Source organism: Spermophilus citellus, assembly GCF_964194105.1.
Source record: "Spermophilus citellus genome assembly, chromosome: 14".
In the NCBI taxonomy this organism is placed as follows: domain Eukaryota; kingdom Metazoa; phylum Chordata; class Mammalia; order Rodentia; family Sciuridae; genus Spermophilus; species Spermophilus citellus.
The window spans coordinates 33,616,544-33,639,038 of NC_138194.1; the positions used below are offsets into that span (position 1 = coordinate 33,616,544).

General features: G+C 38.4%; 1 protein-coding gene across 1 annotated transcript in view; it reads left to right on the forward strand.

Annotated features, from left to right (window-relative positions):
* The window catches only part of CPA6 (carboxypeptidase A6), a gene marked incomplete at its 3' end in the record, with an annotated part of 301,035 nt that overhangs the window by 102,385 nt on the left and 176,155 nt on the right, over positions 1-22,495 (forward strand). The window contains exon 2 of the mRNA XM_081266455.1: positions 7,397-7,472. Coding sequence (XP_081122581.1) covers positions 7,397-7,472 — 76 coding nt within the window. The remainder of the gene's footprint in view (positions 1-7,396; positions 7,473-22,495) is intronic.

A 22,495-nucleotide genomic window follows, 5' to 3' on the forward strand; every position in this document is an offset into this window, starting at 1 on the left:
GAAGACAGAAAAGGGCAACGAGTCCTTGGCCCATTTATTGATTGGGTTATTTGTTTTTTTGGTGTTTAGCTTTTTGAGTTCTTTCTATACTTTGGAGATTAGTGTTCTATCTGATGTGTGAGGAGTAAAAATTTGCTCCCAAGATGTAAGCTCTCTATTCACCTCACTGATTGTTTCTTTTGTTGAGAAGAAACTTTTTAGTTTGAATCCATCCCATTTATTGATTCTTGATTTTAATTCTTGCACTATAGGAGTCTTATTAAGGAAGTTGGGGCCTAATCCGACATGATGAAGATTAGGGCCTACTTTTTCTTCTGTTAGGTGCAGGTCTCTGATTTTATTCCTAGGTCCTTGATCCACTTTGAGTTGAGTTTGTGCATGGTGGGAGAGAGAGGTTGGATTTCATTTTGTTGCATGTGGATTTCCAGTTTTCCCAGCACTATTTGTTCAAAAGGTTATCTTTTTTTCCAATGTATGTTTTTGGTGCCTTTGTCTAATATAAGATAATTGTAATTTTGTGGGTTAGTCTCTGTGTCCTCTATTCTCAAAAGATGATATAAAAAAGATGATTTTCTTTTTTATTTTTGTACTGGGTCTTGAACCTAGGGATAACCTACCACTGAGCTACATCTCAGATCTTTTTATTTTATTTTGAGACAAGGTCTCACTAAGTTGCCAAGGCTGGGCTCAAACTTGGAATCTGCCTGCTTCAATCTCTAGAGTCACTGGGATTCAACAAATATATGAAAAAAAATGTTCATCATCTCTAGCAACTAGAGAAATGGAAATCAATACTACTCTAATATTTCATCTCACTCCAGTCAGAATGGCAGCTATTATGAAGACAAACAACACTAAGTGTTGCTGAGGATGTGGGGACAAAGGCACACTCATACATTGCTGGTGGGACTGCAAATTGGTGCAGCCAATATGGAAAGCAGTATGGAAATTCCTTGGAAAATTTGGAATGGAACCACCATTTGACCCAGCTTTCCCTCTCCTCGGCCTATACCCAAAGGACTTAAAAATAGCATATTACAGGAACACAGCCACATCAATGTTTATAGCAGCGCAATTCACAATAGCTAAACTGTGGAACCAACTTAGATGCCCTTCAGTAGATGAATGGATAAAAATAATGTGGCATGTATACACAATGGAATATTACTCAGCAATAAAAGAGAATAAAATCATGGCATTTGCAGGTAAATGGATAGCGTTGGAGAAGATAATGCTAAGTGAAGTTAGCCAATCCCCCCAAAAAAACAAATGCCAAATATTTTCTCTGATATAGGAGGCTGATTCATAATGGAGTAGAAAGGGGGATCATGGGAGGAATAGACAAAGTCTAGATAGGACAGAGGGGTGGGAGGGGAAGGGAGTGGGGCATGGGGTTAGAAATTATGGTGGAATGTGATGGACATCATTATCCAAAGTACATGTATGAAGACACGAATTGGTGTGAATATACTTTGTATACAAGCAGAGATATGAAAAATTGTGCTCTAAATATGTAAGATGAATTGTAACGCATCCTGCTGTCATATAAATTTAAAATTAAAATAAAAAATAAAACCTAACCTAATTGCAGGTATGTTCATCATTATTAGGATGTGTTAGGAAAGAACTACCTTGATTGGATATGAAGATTGTGACATCTACTTTACTAATTGCTTTATTTAAAAATTTTAATACATATTAACTTTTATTGAGTCAAATGGTAAATTTTCTAATAATACCATGTGCTGCTGTCAAAGAGATACTTATTTATGCTCTAGATGAATATGGGTTAAAACACATAGGCTCTTTATTATCATTAAATGCTGACTTGACTTTAAAAAAAAGGGCAACAAGAACTTATTAAAATTATAAGAATAAAGCTGCATGAATTAGGTATCACAGTTAATGTGAATATGTAAAATTCTACAGTTAAAAGTCAAAGTCTCATACTGGATTTTAAAATTTAATTTACCATTATGATGTTTGCAAAAGACACAACAGAAAAAAAATAAGGATCATAAGAGAGAGGTAAGCAAATATTGCCAGGTTAAAAAAAAAAGAGAGAGAGAGAGAGAAAGCAACAAGGTGATCATATTTGGAAATGAAATTCAAGGTAAAGAGTATTAAATGAGCCCAAAAAAGATTTTCTTTTTTTGTTTTTTGTATTGGGGCTTGAGCCTAGGGATACCCTACCACTGAGCTACATCTCAGATCTTTTTATTTTATTTTGAGACAAGGCCTCACTAAGTTGCCAAGGCTAGTCTCAAACTTGGAATCTGCCTGCTTCAATCTCTAGAGTCATGGAAATTCAAGGCTTCTGTCACCAGGATCAGCCAAAGGAAGATGTTTCTAAGGAAGCTTTATGCAGATGAAAGTTCCATTCAGAAGATATAGTACTGTAACCATGATCTTATGTATAACTACATGTCATCAAAACACATGAATCAAACTGTTTGCTATCATCAAGTATTAATTGTACATATTAATGCAGGACAGGGCCATGACTCCTTTTATTCCACTACCCTGACCCTTCCCAACCTCTTTTAACCACTATTTTATATTCAGGTAGACCCTTTTTAGGAGCTGTGTCTGGCTTATTTAATATACTATTTATAAATTCAAAAGTAAAATTGAAAAATCCAAAATCATAGTAGGTATATTAAATAAAATTGTCTCAAAAATTTTCAGATTCACCAATGACATTCTTCATAGAACTATAAAAAGCAATTATGAAATTCATTTGGAAAAATAAGAGCCCCAGAATAGCCAAAGCAACCCTTAGCAAGAAGAGTGAAGCAAGAGGCATCACAGTACCAGATATTAAACTATACTACAAAGCATTAGTAACAGAAACAACATGATATTGGCACCAAAATAGACATGTAGACCAATGGTACAGAATAGAAAACACAGAGACAGATCCACATAAATACGGTTATCTCATTCTGACAAAGGCGACAAAAATATTCATTGGAGAAAATCCTCTTCAACAAATGGTGCTAGGAAAACTGGAAATCCATATGTAACAAAATGAAATTAGACCTTTATCTCTCACCCTGCACAAAACTCAACTCAAAGTGGATCCAAGACTCAGGAACTAGAACAGATATTCTGCACCTAATAGAAGAAAAAGTAGGCCCAAATCTTTATCATGTCAGTTTAAGACTTGACTTCCTTAAAAATACTCCTAAAGAGCAAGAGGTAAAATCAAGAATCAATAAATGGATGGATTCAAACAAAGAAACTTCTTCTCAGCAAAGGAAATAATCAAGTATGTGAAAAGAGATCCTACAGAATGGGAGAAAATCTTTACTACATGCACATCAGAGCACTAATCTCCAGGATATATAAAGAATACTTAACACCAAAAAAATAAATAACCCAATCAATAAATGGGCTAAGGAACTGAACACACACAGAAGAAGATATATAATCAATCAACAAATATATGAAAAAAAAAACGTTCAACATCTCTAGCCATTAGAGAAATGCAAGTCAAAACTACTCTAAGATTTCATTTCACTCCATTCAGAATGGCAATTATCAAGAATGCAAGCAACAATAAGTATTGGTGAGGATGTGGGGGAAAAGGTACACTCATACATTGCTGATAGGACTGCAAATTGGTGCAACCACTCTGGAAAGCAGAAAGAAAACTTTGAATGGAAACACCATTTGACCCAGCTATCCCTCTCCTCATTTTATACCCAAAGGACTTAAAATCAGCATACTACAGTAGCAGAGCCACATCAATGTTTATAGCAGCTCAATTCTCAGTAGCTAAACTGTGGAATCAACCTAGATGCCCTTCAACAATAAAGAAAGAAAATATGGTTTATATACATAATGGAGTATTATTCAGCTTTAAAGAAGAATAAAATCATAGCATTTGCCAATAAGTGGATGGAGCTAAAGAATATCATGCTAAATGAAATGAGCCAATCCCCCAAAAAAACAAAGTCCAATGTTCTCTTTGATATGTGGGTGCTAACACAAATTAGACAAAGGATTAGATTAGACAAAGGGAATGAAGGGAGGGAGAAGGGATGGGACTAGGAAAGATAATAGAATGAATTGGACGTAACTTTCTTATGTTTATATATGAATACACCACCAGTGTAACTCCACATTGTGTTCAACCACAAGAATGGGATCCTAATTACAATAGGTTATACTCCATGTATGTATAATATGTCAAAATATATTCTACTGTTATGAATATGTAAAAAGAACAAATTTTTCAAAAGTAAAAAAAGGAAAAATTCCTGGGAGATTATTTGCCTGAGATATCCTTCTGCTTCCATGCTATATCCTTAAATTGTAATTAATCAATACTGTGCTGTCCTCCTAAAGATAAGTTCATGTAGGTTCTCTGAATTAGAAAGATTTTATTGCAAACACATTAACGTGAATGGCATTTTGCCCAGCGATCTTTCTAACCTCAGCTCATATTCAATCCCTTGGTTCCCTCATCTGAATCCCACAGGGTAGCCAAAGGGTCTTAATTGATGTTGTCACTTAGCAGTAGGAAAAACCCTGATACATGATGAAGAAAATCTTTCTGTTCACCTTCTTTGATAGTTATGGCCAGCTAGCTTTTCTAAGTTCCAGCTGATACTCTATTACCTGAAACCTCCTTGTTCATAATAAAATTATTGTTCCCCACTTCAAAAACATGTTAGCTATCAGATTTACAAAGAGTAAGCTTTTTGTTTGGTGAAACAAAATGGAATCTTTGGGGTCATGTGCTTTTTTCATGGTGAATAAGGAGCCCTTGTTGGGTTTTGGTTACTGGTTATTCCATCAATATAATGTATTGTTTCGCACAGAAAGTGTGACATTCCATGGGCTTTCCTAAATAGTGTTCCTCCTTGTCTGTTCTCTGATAAGTAATCAAATAACAATAAACGCATTTCCAAAGTCACACCTGAGAATTTCTAAAGCCTGGGATGTAGTGACCTTTTGGTGATAAAAATGACAAAGCTGAGTTTGAGCCATCACTTTCAGGGTTAAATAATCCCAAGGGTGGTTCATTATATCCTGAATTCACAGAAGAGAAACCAATTGCCAGGTTGAGTTATCCATCTTTAAAAAAAAAAAAAAGAAAGAAAGAAAAGAGAAGAAAAGTAGTTCTCATGGCTGTAAAACAGCTACAGATTGCTTTCTTTGCACCCGTGAGGAGCCGACAGGGCCCCAGATGGAGGTGTTTTTCAGCAAGCTGTCAAGAGATCCATCCATCAAAAACAGCCACATCACCCAGCTGAGTTTTCTTTTCCTGCCAAGATTTGTATTGAGTCAATTGGGAGAGGCCAGGGTAAGATGAACACAGGAAAATCAAAGGTCAGAGAAATAGGTACCAGAAATGGAAGAGATGAGATCACATGTAAATTCCAAAGGTTATATTTAGAGTTGTTTTACGGTGACTTAAATTTTTTTTCTCTTCTACTTTCTTTTATTCTTTCCAGAAATATGGACTTCATGACATTGACACTGAGAGGTGGTTTTGTGTGATTTGAGAAAACCAAAGCTGCAAAGATGTACTAGAGTAGTGCCTAAAACACACTGAGTTATTGTCACAAGCCAAGGGCCTTATCATTCATAGAACTAAAGAAAGTAAAATGGGATCCTTTGAAATTACAAAGTGAAAGTGAAAGTAAATACACAATCCCAGCCCCAAATCCTGCCCAACCAATCTGGAGGTCACCTGGGGTCTGATGTTGTCCACTTTAGCTTTACCTCATCTCTGGAACTGCTATTCTTCTAAGAAGTAAAACCATGTAAAAGCACACAAATTCCATCCTTATTCCTGGTGCACATTTGAAGCTGGAGAGACAAGTTGTGGGCAAGCTGGTAGGGTTTTTGTTGAGAATATACATATACACGTGCACATGCATATCCACACTATCTTAAGTCTTTGTTAAATGCCATAGAAAGTCATGAAAATTATTATTCCTATTGCACTTTATTTACTTAATTTTCCCATTTCCTTTTTTTAAACATTTTTTTTTTTAGTTGTAGATGGACACACTATCTTTAGTTATCTCTTTATTTTTATGTGATGCTGAGGATCGAACCCAGTGCCTCACTCATGCCAAGGCAAATGCTCTGCCACTGACCCCCAGCCCTAGCCCCCCCCCATTTCCTTTTTAAGGCAGTTATTCTCAGTAATGTCCTTTATGCAACCTATTAATATTTTGGGGGGTGGGGTACTGGGGAACCTGGGATTGAACTCTGGAGCACTCGACCACTGAGCCATATCCCCAGCCCTATTTTATATTTTATCTAGAGGCAGGGTCTCACTGAGTTGCTTAGCACCTCGCTTTGGCTGAGGCTGGCTTTGAACTTGCTATTCTCCTGCCTCAGCCTCCCCAGCCACTGGGATTATAGGCGTGTACCACACCGTACCAGGTCATCCATTAATAATTAATAAGCATCTACTCTATGCAAAATAACATTGAGTAGTTGTGATGGTTATATGCTAGAGCTATGCTCTGCAACCCATGAAACACCTGGAAATTAATTATACCTGCCTGGAAATTTAGGAAACGAGTGGCCCCCACTGAGAATTCTCTGGCACACACAGAAGACCTCAAGTCATCTTAGGCAATTCTGGGCCTTTACAAAAACAATAAAAATAAAACACCTTATAGCATGTTCAATCATCCTTTCAATGGTGGGAAAATATTGATGGTTATTAACCGTGGTTTGAAGTTTCAATCAGTTTAAAAACTTTGCAGCCACCAATATCCCATGGCATACCTCTAAGCCGTTATTGGCCAGCCTGTTTCCTGTTTAGCTGGGAAACTCTGTATAATAGAAACGAGTTGTCCCACAGAGATGGGGAAAGAATCCAACTCAGGAACTTTCCATAGCGTATGGATTTTGCATGTCGTCTCCCTAAAAGTCACATGCTTTTTCAGTGTCAAGATAAAACAATGCGGGGCTGGGGTTGTAGCTCAGTGGTAGAGGGCTTGCCTAGCACATGTGAGGCCCCGAGTTTGATCCTCAGCACCACATTAACAAAATAAATAAATAAAATAAGGATATTATGTCCATCTACAAGTAAAAAAAATATATTTTTTAAAAAATGGGCCCTTGGGATGTAGCACTTTGTGCAGTGTTTATCTAGCATGTGCAAGGTCCTAGGTTCAATCCCCAATACCTCAAAATAAATAAATAGATGGTTCTTAATTTTATAGTCTTCAAAAACTGATGAAATACCAAATTGTTTTGAGACAAGGAAAAGAGACCCAATGTAATCAGAGACTAACAAAAACTTACTGGTCAGTGTAGTTTTGCTGCTTTTCTTAAGGGCAGAGGCAGTTTCTTAACAGGTAAGAAAGGGATAGCTGTTATCTTTATTTTTAAAAAGTAAATATCATCTCTTTTTTTATAGTGATAAGGTGATAAGACTTATTCCCAAAACAGAAGAGGAAACATATGCACTGAAGAAAATACATCACCAATTCAAGGTAACAGAATATCCGCTTGGGGTAGAATTAAGTTTGTGGTTGTTTATGGGGCTTTGCTGACTGCACCTAAATAATTGGTATTAATTAGCCAGGAGAGGTAAATGCAGAGATACTTTGAAAAAGCATTTAAAGCATTTAAGTTTAGGCTGCTCAAAAAAAAAAAAAAAATCTTAGCTAGGCACGGTGGCACACGCCTGGTAATCCTAGCTGCTCAGAGGCAAGAGGATTGTGAGTTCAAAGCCAGTCCCAGCAAAAGTGGGGCACTAAGCAATTCAGTAAGACCCTGTCTCTAAATAAAATACAAAAGAGGGCTAGGGATGAGGCTCAGTGGTTGAGTGCCCCTGGGTTCAATCCCCAGTATCCCTCCAAAAAAAAAAAAAAAAAATCTTTGAAAATTACACAAAAAGAGATGAAACTATTAAAAATTATGTAAAACATAGTTTAGTAGTTCACTTATCCATCTCCCAGGTAGAATGTAAGCTTCATGAGAGTTTGTCTATTTTTACTCATTTCTTGTTCCTCAAGGCTGCCTGGAATATCCTAGAAATTCTGTAAATGTCTTGTTTTGCTTTATTTTGTTTCCTTTAAGGAATGAGTGAATTTAGCTTATAGTTTTCAGAACTTCGCTTTTCCTTCTTGCAATCATCCTACGGATCAGCAAGATACTTTCCTCCTAATTAAAACTTTAGGCAGAAGTGAGTTGAGGAAAATACAACATAGAAATGCGAGTTAATTATGTTGCTATGTTTCAGTGGGTCTGATAGGAGAATCTGGCTGGCAACGTTTGAAGGCAGTGATTATATCATCTCTGATGAATTTTACGGATTTAGAGTTTCTCATTTCTCCATCACTACATATAATTGAGTGTTAGCTTTAACTCAAAAGTTATAAGAAATGTGGCAAGGAGCTGTTTTCCATGCCTACCAAAACACAAGCAGGCTTTTAAAATTACATGGTGATTAGGCTTCATTTTAACAAATGGCAAAGCTGATTACCAAAGCAGCATCATTAATCTCTAATATGAGACAGAGAAATGTTTTTCTAGAAGATGGAAGTACAGTGCTACATGGAGAAAGTGTTAGGGGATGAGGGAACAGGGGTAAACATGATGATTTCTAGAGACAATTGTAGTTACCATACGTTTGGTCTTTTATTTATGGTTTGATTTTTCTCTTTTGTACCTTCCCTTTAAATATCATTTATTTACAAAGTTTTTTTTTTTTTAACTTTGAGTTTACTGGTTCCTTTCCTTCTTTCTGATCCTCAGCCCTGACCCAAGCAGTGTCCATTTTCAAGGATTGGCATCTCCATACCCCTTCCCCAAAATTGTAGTTCTTTTACCCAATATCTGAGAGACTGTGCTTGCTGGGCTTTTCCTAAACCTCCTTTCCTCCTTGAAGGACTTTCTAATTCGGTGATGCTGACATTAACTCTTTCTGGTCATGTATGATCATCAACCCCACCATGTCCTCTTTGGCAGTATATCTGAACTCTCTGTTACCAGTCCTGCAGGATCTTAAGAATTGCAATGAAGTAAAGAAAGATTTGAGCGGAAGTTTCCATTTCCATTGAAATTGTGTTTAAATATACCATTGGAAAAATGAAATAGCCACTTTTATTTTAGACTCATGTTTTAGAGAACAGATTTTCTTAACCAAATATCAGAACAAAGGATTTTTCTCCAATTTGTGAATCTATTTACATGATAGGCCAAAGCTATGAAACAAAGCTACAGAGCTATGGAAATGAATTTGCACATGATGATCACTCACCATTTTCAAAAGCAGTAAAATCATATCAGTGAGAATTATTAGGGTTGCTTATAAACTCTAAGAAACCATCACAGATGAAAGATGTTGAGCATAGATAGCACCGATAACTTTACATTTAGATTAGGCCCTGTAGTTTCCATTTTGTTCTTAAAGAAAGGTAGTCAAGTGAGGGGTTTAGTGGACCACTGTGAGAAGGGAAGAAGAGGGTACTGGTAAGAAATTGTGGAGGAAAGTGACAGGAAGAAGGGGGTTAATATCAGAACCCTGGCAGGTAAGGTGGTGCTTGACTGAAATCCCAGCTACCCGGGAGGCTGAGGCAGGAGGATCACAAATTCCAGGCCAGCTTAGAGTGAGATTCTATCTCAAAATTAAAAAAAAAAAAATTTAAAGGAATGGGAATATAGTCAATGGTAAAGTTCTTGCCTAGCATCGACAAGATGCTGGGTTCAGTCCCCAGCACCACCAAAAAAAAAAAAAAAAAAATGTGATGATGATAATGATGATAAGACCAAGATGCTCCAGTAATTCCACTCCATGGATCATTACATCAGCCCTTCTCAGTCACTGTGAGCCTGCCACACAGGGTTATATGCTTTCTATAAACTACCTCATGTTGACAAGCCTATGAAGTGGGTACAATTATTATTGCTGTTTTACAGATGAAGTAACTGAGAAAGAAAGACAGAGGTGAAGTAAGTTGCCCCGTCTTGGTGCAGAATTGGAATAAGCAGCCAGGCAATGCCAGCCCTCTAAGACCTCTAGTCTGACTGCTCTATCCTCCTCTCAGAGGAGAGCATATAGGCTGAGTTTGCAGGGCAGTGAAGCCTAGTCTCAGAATGTAAGCACTATCAGATTCTCATTTACTTTATTCCTAGAGTTGGTGAATGCAAAGATCACCCTCAGGTTCAGTGATTTGCAGGAGGCCTCACATGACCCAACATGTAATCCTCCTGATTGCTGTGATTTTTTTTACAGCAAAGGGATAAAAAAAAAAAATAAAATCCACAAAGGGGAATGGTGCATGAGGTAAAGTCCAGGGGAACCCAGGAAGAAGCCTCCAATAGTCCTCTCCCAGCAGAATCACATAGGACACGCTGAATTCCCCTGGTGTGAGTTTTGACAACAGTGTGCAACATTCTCATTACAACGTTCTCAAAGAAGCTCATTAGAAACCCCATGTCCAAGGTTTTGGTGGGGCCTGGTCATGTCATCACCGTCTGCCTGGAACATACCAAAATTCCAGGCTTCTAGAAGAAAAGCACATATTTGGCATGAACCATATTGTTTGTACAAACAATACAGGCACATTGAGTCACTCTCATCAGTTAGGGTGGTAGGAACCCTCCTGAAATCCAACTTCCCAGATGCCAGCCAAGACAAAATTTTTGCAAACAGGCCTTTCTAAAGATAGCATTTTCAGGCCTGCTCTGTTAAATCTTTCCTGCACGGTTCTTCTTTTCCTTTCACTAGAGAAATAGTTTTATTGAACTACAGTCTGAGGTATTGAGCTTAGATAAATTTCTGTCTGAAAGCATCTTTTACCTTGATGTCATTTTAAATTCAAATGATTCTACCAAGTGATCCATTTGCTCTAGGGAAAGCAGCAATTCTGGCTAGGCAAAGAAGGCAGCCTGCAGAGAAGAAAGAATATGACTGTCTGTCATCTTCTGGCCTGAGAAGCTAATAGGACAGAATTGGGGCCATTGCTAAAAGCTTCCTTGCATACCTTGTGCAGTGCCTTCAGGGGGAAAGGAAGAGATTTGCCACAAAGACTTTAGTTGCCACCTTCTTCTAAAAGCACAGAATTCTAACATGGCCCTGAGATTTCTGCCCTCTGTGTGCAAGTCCTGTAACACTGATCCCTTGTGAATAGGATGGAATAGCCATTCCCATGATGATGTAATAGAAGGGAGATTGAGCTCTCTGAAAGCAAAAAATTTTTTCCAACTGCTCACAGAGGAAGAAGAAAGAGAAGTGCTCCCACTGGTCTCAAAGCATTTCACAATGGCTATGTTGTAAACTATCCATGGAAGTTATATGGCAGTAAACAATAGTGACCTCTACAAGGTGAGTGATCCCCAGCTGATGGGCAGCAATCAGATGGAGTCATCAGTCCTACAACCACAAGGACCTGGATTTTGCAACAACTACATAAGCTTGGAAGAAGACCCTGAGACCCCAGGGAGAATGCAGGCCAGCCAACACCTTGGTTTTAGCCCATGGAAAACCTAAAGAAAGAATCCAGCCATGCCTGGATTTCTCTTCTACAGAACTGTGAGATGATAAATGGAAATTGTTTTAAGCAGCTAAGTTTGTGGTAATTTGTTCCACATCAATACAAAACAGGCATTCAGTAAAGTACCAATCTATGACTTAGCCTTGGTTTTTGTATATGAAGGCTTTAAGTTAATTTTTCTGATTTCACTGGCTATAACCAAGCATGTTAAGGAGAGGGAAAAGTGATTGGATGACATTCTTTGGCTATAAATTCACAAAGTCTTATCTGAAACATGCACAAATGCAAAATGTGTGTATAATATTGAGTGGAATCTGAGAAGGTGCAGTCAAAGCATGGCTAATTAGACATAGAACTGCTGTTACAAAGCTGGTTACTCTCCTAATTAAATTTTATGGTTTTGCTGAAGAATTGAAACAAGAAAGTTAAACAGAAAACCATGCCCCCAGAGAACAGGATCGAGAAAGCACCAACCAATTAAATTGTTAATTAAGAGCATAACCATGATTTAAATAAAGTTATGATGGAAGGGGAACAGGTTGCAGGTGAGTAAAATTAGAATCCAAACACCATGTTCTGCCTGCATTTCTTCACAAATTCTTTGTTTGTGCTCTGAAGAAACAGAAATGGCTTTATGCAACATCTCAAAGTTTCTATTATAGAGTTGACACATCCTTGTTGAAGGGGAAATTAATGACATTTCTGTTTCCAGTTTTCTCATCAGAGAGAGATAGGGTAGAAAACTGCTCTGTTTTTCTAAGTTTGTCATTTTTTTTCTCAAACTGGAGCACAAACCTAAAGATATTGGTTGTTCACCAGGTATCATTGATGGACATGCCAAGAGTCACAAATTCCCATAGAGGAAAAAACTGTACTTCATCTGTACTGTAGAACGGTATTTCACGCCTTTGTTTTGAATGTGGAATTTTCTGTTCTCATCCCAGTATGATCTCCATCTTTCACTCCCAAGTTTTGTTTATTTTTTTCTCTTGTATTTAACTCATGTCTTCTTTAATCCTCCTTGGTATGCTCCCAAGTCCTACACCTGAACCTCTGGGAGCTTTGGAATACCTGCAGTGTCGGGGAGCTTATAAACTGAAACACCCAACTGGATAGTTTAGTCAACTGGGAAACTTGTAAGAAAGAAGATGGATGCCCAGCAGCTTGGGAGGCTGAGGTGGGAGAATCACGAGTTCAAAGCCAGCCTCAGCAGCAGCAAGGCGCTAAGCAACTCAGTGAGACCCTGTCTCTAAATAAAAACACAAAATAGGGCTGGGGATGTGGCTCAGTGGCCGAGTGACCCTGAGTTCAATCCCCAGTATAAAAAAGAAAGAGAGAGAGAGAGAGAGAGAGAGAGAGAGAGAGAGAGAGAGAGAGAGAGAGAGAGAGAAGAGAGAGAGAGAGAGAGAGAGAGAGAGAGAGAGAGAGATGGTAGAATTTGTACAGTGGAAATTGTATGATTCTAATTTTATTAGAAATTTTATAAGTATAGGATCTTTTAGTAATGGTTGTGATAAGCAGGCTTCTAGGATGGACCTCAGGATTCTTAGCTCTGGTGTGCACACATCCTCTCCAAGGAAACCCATCAAACAGTAATCTAGGTACTTCTGTAAAAGGCTTTCACCCAATCAGTTGACCCTAAAATAGGAAGATCAATGGGTAGGGCCGGAACTCATCAGGAAAGACCTTCAAAAACAGAGTGTTTTTTCCAGTTGGTTTCTGCTGGCCTGAAAGAATTCTGTGAACTGCCACATGGCAAGAGATTGCAGGTGGCTGCTAGTTGCTGAGCACTGTCCCCAGCTTCCTAAAAGAAAAACCGGGACATCAGTCCTATAACCACGTGGAAATGAATTTCACCAACTAGCAAAAATGCAAGAGAACCCTGAGTCCCAGATGAGAACACAGCCCAAGCTGTCACCTTGTTTTCATCCTGGTGACATCCCTGAGCACAGAATCCAGTCTCATACCACACGCAGATTTCTGACCTACAGAAACAGAAGTAATAAAATCAAGTTGCAAAATTTGTGGTAACTTAGCAAAAATTCTAATATGACGACCTTAAGCAGCCAGTGACTTAGTAAATAGTTTTCAGTAGGAAGTAGAAGTAAGATACTGTTCTGTCAATACATTTGGGCAGAAAAATTGCATTTCCATTTTTGTTAAAACCTTTGTTATGTAATGAAGCAACATTTGCTTTCTTTGTAATGATTTTTGAAAGCAAGAAAAAGCTCCTTATAATCCAGGCAGATGGCCAAATGAAGTTATGGATTAAATTTCAGGAACACAATTTTCAGACGTGGCCTGTATTTTTCACCTCTAAGTGGCTCTCGATAATTAGAAAACTCAATAGCAGAAACATATTCAGAGAAACAATATAATATATGGGAAAACAGGAGTAGCTTAGAAATATTTTTTCAAAAGTAAGCCTTCTACAAACTATGATGGTGGCAATGATGGCTACCCCAGTGATCTCTTATTTAATTGATTCAGTGGGTTGACAACATGACCTTGGGATAGTACCAGAGTATTTTGACTTGACTATGTTTCCTTTCTATTTTTAAGACTTTCAAGTTTTCATATTTAAACAACCTGATTTGAGACTAATTTTTTAAATTTTAGAAGTAATTGCTCTTATTGGATATTAGAAAATGCTATTCCTAACATAATTAGAGAACAGTTTGAGAGTTTGGGTCTGGCACATTCTCTCTAAGATGATGATCTTGACTGGGCTCCTGCATGCATCTGACCTCACTTGTCATTACCTCATATGTACATATGAGTGATTGGCAGGCTGAAGGCTGGGCTCAGATGTCTCCTGATTTATCTAGCTAACTCTGGATGATTTACTAGGGAGTCACAGGAGTCCAAAAATGTGAAAGAGCATATTTATAAAACTCCCTTAAACTCAAGTGAATGCTATCGTTTTGCCACATAGGGTTGGAGTGGAGAAATAGGCTCTCTTGCTTGGTGAGAGAATTGTAAGGTGTGAATACAGACTGGGGAAAAATTTATGGTCATTGTAATCTATCACAACTTCTATTCCCTATCATCACTATCACACTCACACACAAACACACACACACACACACACACACACACACATACACACATACACACACAAACATTCCAGTTCCAAACTGTCACCAAATCCCAAATGGAAGATGACAGCTGCTTAACCTCCCTGCAGTCTTACTACCACTGCCTTAGTTCTAGCCCTGATCATCATGAGCCTGAATGGCGCTAATCTCCCACATGTCCTTTCTGTGGCCCTTGCAGGTGGCTCCCATTCATTCTCCACACTGCAGCCATGATGATCTTTCTGAAATGAAAGACCTGAAGAAGTCACATCTCTAACACCTTTTAAGTGTCCCCCATTTTTGACAATCGTAATTCCCACCCCAGACTCCTCACAGAAATCTTCTCCCTTTTTTTTTTTTTTTTTTTTGTACCAGGGATTTAACTCAGGGGCACTTGACTACTGAGTCCCATCCCCATCCCTTTTTATATTTTATTTAGATACAGAGTCTCACTGAGTTGCTTAGGGCCTCTCTAAGTTGCTGGCTGAGACTGGCTTTGAACTCACAATCATCTTACCTCAGCCTCCGAAGCCACTTACAGGTGTGTGCCACTGTGCCCAGCCCTAGGAATCATTTTATGAAAGGCTGACATCAGTCCCAGTGCTAGAGATCTGATTCAGATGCTCAGTTGAGGCTTGGTTACTGGTATTTTTTTAAAACTCCCTAGGGGATTTCATATGTGTTCAGTGGAGTAAAACACTGGCTTAGGGTAGACTCCTGGTGTGACACTTGAGGCTCATCAAGATGACACCTCAGGGCTGGGGCTATAGCTCAGTGGTAGAGCACTTGCCTCATACATGCAAGGCACTGAGTTTGAGCCTCAGCACCACATAAAAATAAAGATATTGTGTCCATCTACAACTAAAAAATAAATTTAAAAAAAAGTTTCTTCTCTAACACTTCTCAGCATCCATCCCTACCCTTGGCTTGGCTTCCAGCACACTAGCCCTACTAAGCTAATTGTAATTTCTCACCAAGGTACATTTCTCAGGCTGATCCTTCTGTCTGGAATGCTTTTCTCCTCTTTGCCCACAATGAATACTATTCACCTTTAAAGCACAGGCTAAAGCATCAGGTTCTTCTTAAATTCTTTGACCTCACTGAATTCTAGACACCTCTATCCCAGCACCCATATCACTTTGCACTTTCTCACCGATAGAAATGAGTTTTTAAGGATCTGAAATGTAATGGATTTCTAATTGCATATGGCATAGAGGGAGGCATTGCACAAAAGCAATGGCTGACCTTTCAGCTGGTGCTAAAAGGAGTTTATAGTGCAGGAACACAGCCTAGCTGAGGCTTAAAAGAGACCATTACTCCTTCACGATCCATCTCTCAGGTTTCACTTTTTTTCCTGTTCCTTGTAAGTCACCTTTATATTTATCCTTGAGACCTCACCTGAAAAATAACCAAGATAGAACGATTTGTGCTTTAAAATGTGAGTCTCTCGCTATTTCCACTTTTAAAGGACAGTAGCCATGATTCAAGATATAGGAATAGATGAAGTTCCTTTTTCAAGGACAAAGATGAAGCTTCTGGTGACTAGAGGGTTTTCTATCAAGAGTACAGGCTATACTTTAGTGCCATTTCTTGGACCCATGATCTAAGAGCAGCCTTTTTATATTATCTGCCATAGCCACAAAGATTTTGCTTGATTATTTTCCTATTTTCTTTCATTTTTCTTTTCTAGAATATAAGTTATGATTTTTTTCCATGCCTTGTTTTGTTTTAGAGGTCAGTGTTGGTAGGAAGGGTGGCAGCACCCCGACCCTAGAACACTTTTTATAGAAGTGGACCATTATGTTAATGGCCAATTTCAGGGCACAAGTATGGAAATGAAAACCAATGACCTGAAGGAATAGACTATCACCATCCAAATGCACTATTAAATATTTAACCAAGCAAATGCTTGTACAGGTCAAAAGTGCAATGTGGTTAACTTGGTGATTGTGTATGACCCCTAGAGAAACATTGGGTTCATATCCAGACTCTTCCATGTATTAGTTGTATGAGTGTCAACAAGATATCTAATTTCTCTGTCTCTATTTCCTGATCTCCCTTACCAGATTGAGAACCCTCTAAAAGAAAGGACCATTTATCATACTTCTATGGGTAGGATGGATGTCTTGACTCATCTTTGTTCCCTGGTGCCTGTCAGTAATAGGCATTCAAAAAATATTTTTTGAAGGATGAGTAAATGTAGTTCACTTATCCATTGACATGCCTATAATTACAATACAAAAAAAAAAACCCTGACTTAGATTCTCATCAAGAACATATGTATGACTGGAAATATTTTTAACACAATTTTAAAAGGGAAGATATAGGTGGAGTTAAGAAAGTAATGGGTTCTTAATGGTGGAATGATGAGTTAAGGGCGTCTCATTGAGTTCTGGGTGTAAGGTAGGGAGAGTTATCCGTCTCTTCAAATACTAAGGAAATTTTATGGAGGAAATAGAATTTCTATAATAGCCTGATAATTTTCTTGAATGAACCATCTCTGAGATCTTATTTAAGATCTTTGCTTTGGGGTATTGACTAACTCAATGAACACAATAAAACTGATTATCAGAAACATTTGAATTTGAAAAAAAAAAATGAGTTCAGGTGTTTTGCCTACGAGTTAATGTGTGATTTCATATAATCAAATATGTCTGTCTCTCTTCAATTCTCTGACATACTTGATTAAACTCATTCCTGATGACCTAAAGCAGGTACCAGGGATCCATATGTGGCAATTCTTCATGCCCTAATACAATTTCAAAGCAGCTTTTGCATATTCATCAGCCACAACCACAAAGACTTTCTTGATTAAAGGAGTTTCTTACTTTCTACCATTATGTTTTTCTGGTTGTATAAATGTGGAGGGATTAAAATTCCTATGGTCCCAGAGACACATTTCTTAAATGTCTTCCTGATCATTGTATTTATTTCAAGGCCATCAGCATTCCTTCTATTCTCTCATATTATGGCCATACTTTAAATGTGGACAGGGATTCAGCCTAAGAATCAGCATTATATTATTGAGAAAGAAGAAAGGAGAAAGTACTGAGAACATGGACCATATTCTAGCAGGGAACATTCATTGACCCAGTACAGATAAGGTAATCTTCGAGAAGCTAAATCGCAAATTTCATTTGTTTACTCCCTTCGATCATATCAGAAGTATAGGCAGAAGATGCCTCTTTGTTGTGAGACTAGGCCTAGCCTTTTGATGATACCGACATAAAGCATTCTGATACAGAAAGAGCAAGCCTTGGGCTTCCAGACAAGAAGTGAATAGATAGGGGAGGATAAACGATGGAAGGGCAGAATAGACTCTTCTTCCCTCCTTTGATATGTCTATCACTTCCTTCCCTAAAATTCCAACTGCCATATCAAGAGCCTCACTTGGAATAACGTATTCATTTAGTCAACGAAATACTATTGAACAATTAGATTGGTCAAGGTCCATTCAGGAGCTAGAAACCACACCAATAATTTGAATAGGAAAATTTTAATATAAAGTAGTACTATGCTTTGTCCCTTTCAAATCTTATGTTGAAATTTTGTCCCCAGGGTTACAGTGTTGAGAAGCAGTAGGACCCTTAAGAAGTGATTAGGTCATTAAGAGGGATAAATGCAGCTCTCAAGAGACTGAAATGTTTACCTATGAGAGCAAGTTATTATAAATCTAGGTTCCCCTTGTTTGGGGCCTTTCTTCCTGTTCCCACGTACCTATTTTCCCATCATGTCATGACATACACAGCATGATGCCCTTGAGAAATGAAGCTATCCAATCTTGGACTTGCAAATATCCACAACCATAAACTTAATAAACTTCTTTTATAAAATTACCTAGCCAGGGTATCTTATTATGGCAACAGAAAATGGATTAAGCCAAGTAGTACGAACAAGTAAATGATGACTAATTTCTAAAAGTACATAAGAGAAAAGACAAATGCAAAGGGCAGCTTCTAACTCTCAGCATGAGGAAAAGTATCAAAAAAAAAAAAAAAGGATCTAAGAACTTGGTACACCATCTTTCTCTCCATCTTAAGGGCGAGACTCAGATCTTCTTAGAATTGGTGGCCCAAAGACTGGGGTGCTAGAAGACTGGGGTTTGGTCTCTTGCTTTGGTATCAGTAAAACTTGCTGGAAATAAGTGTCACTGGTCCTCCCAAATGTTACCAGATGCCTTGTCGTAGGAAGGAATAAAGCAGATGAGAACCAGGAAAAAAAGAATCGCCTTCCTTTCCCATGTCTTTCTGTATTCCTCTAAAGCCCTCTCTTGCCAAAGCTTAACATTGACCAGCTATCAAAGAAGTACAGCTTACAGTGTCCAGCTTGAGAATTATGAAGCAGGACAGAAAAGTGGGCTGTGTGGGGTTGTTGGGGCTGTATCTCAGTGGTAGAATGCTTGCCTAGCATGCCCAAGGCCCTGGTTTTAATCCTCAGCATATACACATGTGTGTACACACACACACACACACACACAACAGAAGGTGTCATGGCACTTTCACCAGCCCCAGGGATATGATAAGGTCCTTTATGGGGTGATGGCCAGCGTCTCATTGGGGGTTTCTTCTTCCTGACGAGGAGGATGTAAGCCACCTGAGAAGTTAAAGTCTAGAATAATTAGTAAAGAACAAAAGACAAAGAGTCATAAATTTATTTTCAAAAGAGGAGCCCCTGATAGCTTTAGTCCCCCATGGGAGCTGGAACTACACAAAAGAAGATGGCTCTAGTGGTTTATTTAAGGGTACCTTAAAGGCAGGGGTAAGGTTTCATGGGCAGTGTCTTGCTTCCTAATGTCTGAAGTCAGCAGGTTGACTGGTATCTTGGCAGGTCACACCTATCTCCGGTGCTGTGTGGGTCCTTTGGCAGAGCTGGTCCACTGGTCATTCCCAAACACCAGATTCTCCTATTCAATAGGCTTCGATGAGCAGTGGCCCACATGCAGCCCATGGATGGCTCACAACTAACCCCCCTATCTGAAGAGAAATACAGAGAAATGAAAAGGTCATGGCAAAAAAGTAGGTGTTAAACCTAAAATCTATACCTATCACAAAAGGAGAAAGAAGAGACTGAACGGTTCTATGTGCCAAGCACTCTGCTAGGGGCCAAATATATATTATGTCATAATTCTCACAATTTTTAGAAAGGTTAGCATTACTATCCCAGTTAGATAGAAAAATGGAGTCATTCTGCTCTCTGTTCTACAGAGTCTTTTCTAATTTTAGGACGTGTTTTGATTTGGGAGGCGTTTTGTTTGTTTGGGGGTTTTGGTACTAGGGATTGAACCCAGGGACACTTTACCAATGAGCCACACCCCAGCCCTTTTTGTTTTTTATTTTGAGACAAGGTCTCAATAAAAGAGTTTCTTTTGAATATGATATAAGGAAAAGTTTTACCTAAAATATTAGGTTTTGTTTGTTTATTTGGGGGTGGGTGCCGGGATTGAGCTCAGGGTCACTTGACCACTGAGCCACATCCCCATTTTATTTAGAGACAGGGTCTCACTGAGTTGCTTAGTGCCTTGCTTTTGCTGGCTTTGAACTTGTGATCCTCCTACTCAGCCTCCCTAGCCACTGGGATTACAGGCATGCAAAACCGCGCCTGGCAAATATTAGGTTTTTTAAAATCTTTTGTTGAAAATATTTGGTAGCTAGCTGACAGCAAGAAAGGTCACTTAGAAGTACATATATGGGTTCCTTCACAATGCTGTCCAACAGTGGTGTGGCCCTGAGCAATTGGCCAACTCTCCTGCCACTTTCAGCAACCTTCTGAGCTTTTAAAATTCTGCCTTGATTAACAATGTGTTTAAACTACAAAGTTTGTTGCATCTTGATGTATTTAAGTACTTGAGAGCAAACATTAAAGTCATTTTTCTAATGTGAATAACTAAGTATGTGCTGAGAGATTGAGGGAGAAATGGAAGCAATAAGTATGCTATTTGTACTTCAACAAATCTGAAGTTGTCTCTACAAGTCACAGATCTTATTGTTTAGCCTCAGCATTTGAAAAATAATAGGGAGAACAATTTAGAGATTATAAAGAAACTACACAAAATTGATTTTAGAATAACAAATCTCTCAGGGTCACCCAATTCCTTTAGAAAATATACAATAGCCCTTTTATTCAAAAGACCATTTGTTCAAGGTTGGTCAAGATAAATGATGTGTACTAAATACTGACTTTCATAGAACTTAGAATATTGCTTAGCATAATTTATTCCTTAATAACTTGTAAAAGTGAGATTTAAATCATAATACCAAAGTGGATTCAATCTCAGGTGAGGAATATAAGAAACATGAGCCATAAAAGTTAATTCTCTGGCCAGTAATACTTAGCCTCTTTTTCTTCATCAAATCCTTGAATAATGGTCTCTTGAGAATGTTCATAAAGCTGGAAGGTGGCATCAGTGGATAATAAGTAAGCAATTATTTGAGGACATTATAATCAGGTAACTTTAATAAAACAGCAAAAGTTTCAGAAACACAGAAATTAAAGTTATCTCAAGGACAAATGCAAAGTGATGCTTGCAAACATTTAGACTCTAAGCCATACAGAAGGGAAGAATGAAAGATCATAGTGAAATGTGAATGTAATATGATGATTGTATAATGTCACATCTACACATTGGTGTACCTGTTGGGAAGCGGGTCCTGGGCTTTCAGAGATTCTGGGAGTGTCCTTCATTAGCATGGGAGACTGTTACTAAGTCAATAAGTTCTATTTTCTCTTCTTCCGGGACATGGTATTTTGTAACCTCCCTCAAAGTTAGTGAGCTATGACCATATGACTGAGCATAGCCAATGAGATGTACATAAAAGAGAAGTGGGCCACTTGCGAGCGAAGATGTTAAAGAATGGAAGTTCTCTCTCTCTCTCTCTCTCTCTCTCTCTCTCTCTCTCTCTCTCTCTCTCTCTCTCTCTCTCTCTCTCTCTGCCTTTCTTCCTTTTCTGCATGGATGACAGCAAAAATGGCAAAAAATAAAGGAATCAGACATGGAAAATTTCCAGAATTCTGAATTACCACATAGAGGGAAGCTGCCGGCTTACAATGTAGATGTCACAATCTAGAAAGAAAGAAGCCAGTGTTCTATGCTAACAAAACATTTGGTAACACTGTCAGTTGATATTGAAAGACAAAGCAAATGCCTGTTGATCCTATAGTTCTACAGTTGTTGAAAATAGAATTTTAGCGTGTGTTTTCTGCTTGTAGAATAGAGGGTATTATAAGAAAGAGCTGAATTCAGGCAGGAATTGACCAGTTTATAGGGCAAGAAAATCAGGCTGATTCTAAATTCTAAACATAAGAAAATAAGATTGGAAATGGTGTTGAACAAAGAAGGTCCATTAGAATTTCTTGGGTTTGCAAAGGGACTCAGATTAAGGGAGTTACTTTTCTACCTTTCCATCCCAGCTGTATCAAATGTCCTCAAAGTGACTTCTATTAAGTTGGAAGATGGCAGGCAGTGTGTGGGGACCAGGAAGAAAAGTTAATAATGAAACAAATTTGATAATTACATCTAGAAAAGAACTTGGGGTATGGAAACTTAATGAAATTTAAAGGGAGAACATGACGCCTAATTAGTTTCTGAAAGGTAGCCCAAGATACTACAGACTCGACCAAAAGATAAAACTTTGCCAGATGAAACTTTAGACAACTATCAGGACTCCAAACTTGAACAAATAAAAAGCAGGCTGCAAAAATTGCTGCCTCCAAGGAGTGCATACTCATCAATATCTACTCCAAATGTGGCTGTGACGAATAATGGGTGAAGGAGAACCTCCTAGAGAAAGCCAGGGAGCCGGGTAGGCAGTTCATCCCAGATGGCAGACAATGGATCCAAACAAGGACCTTCCTCTTCTGCTAGAGTGGGGAGTCCTTCTCATGTGCTGTGTGTGAAATAGTGTTGTCATTACCTGGCCTATGAGTGCACACCTCCTGTTC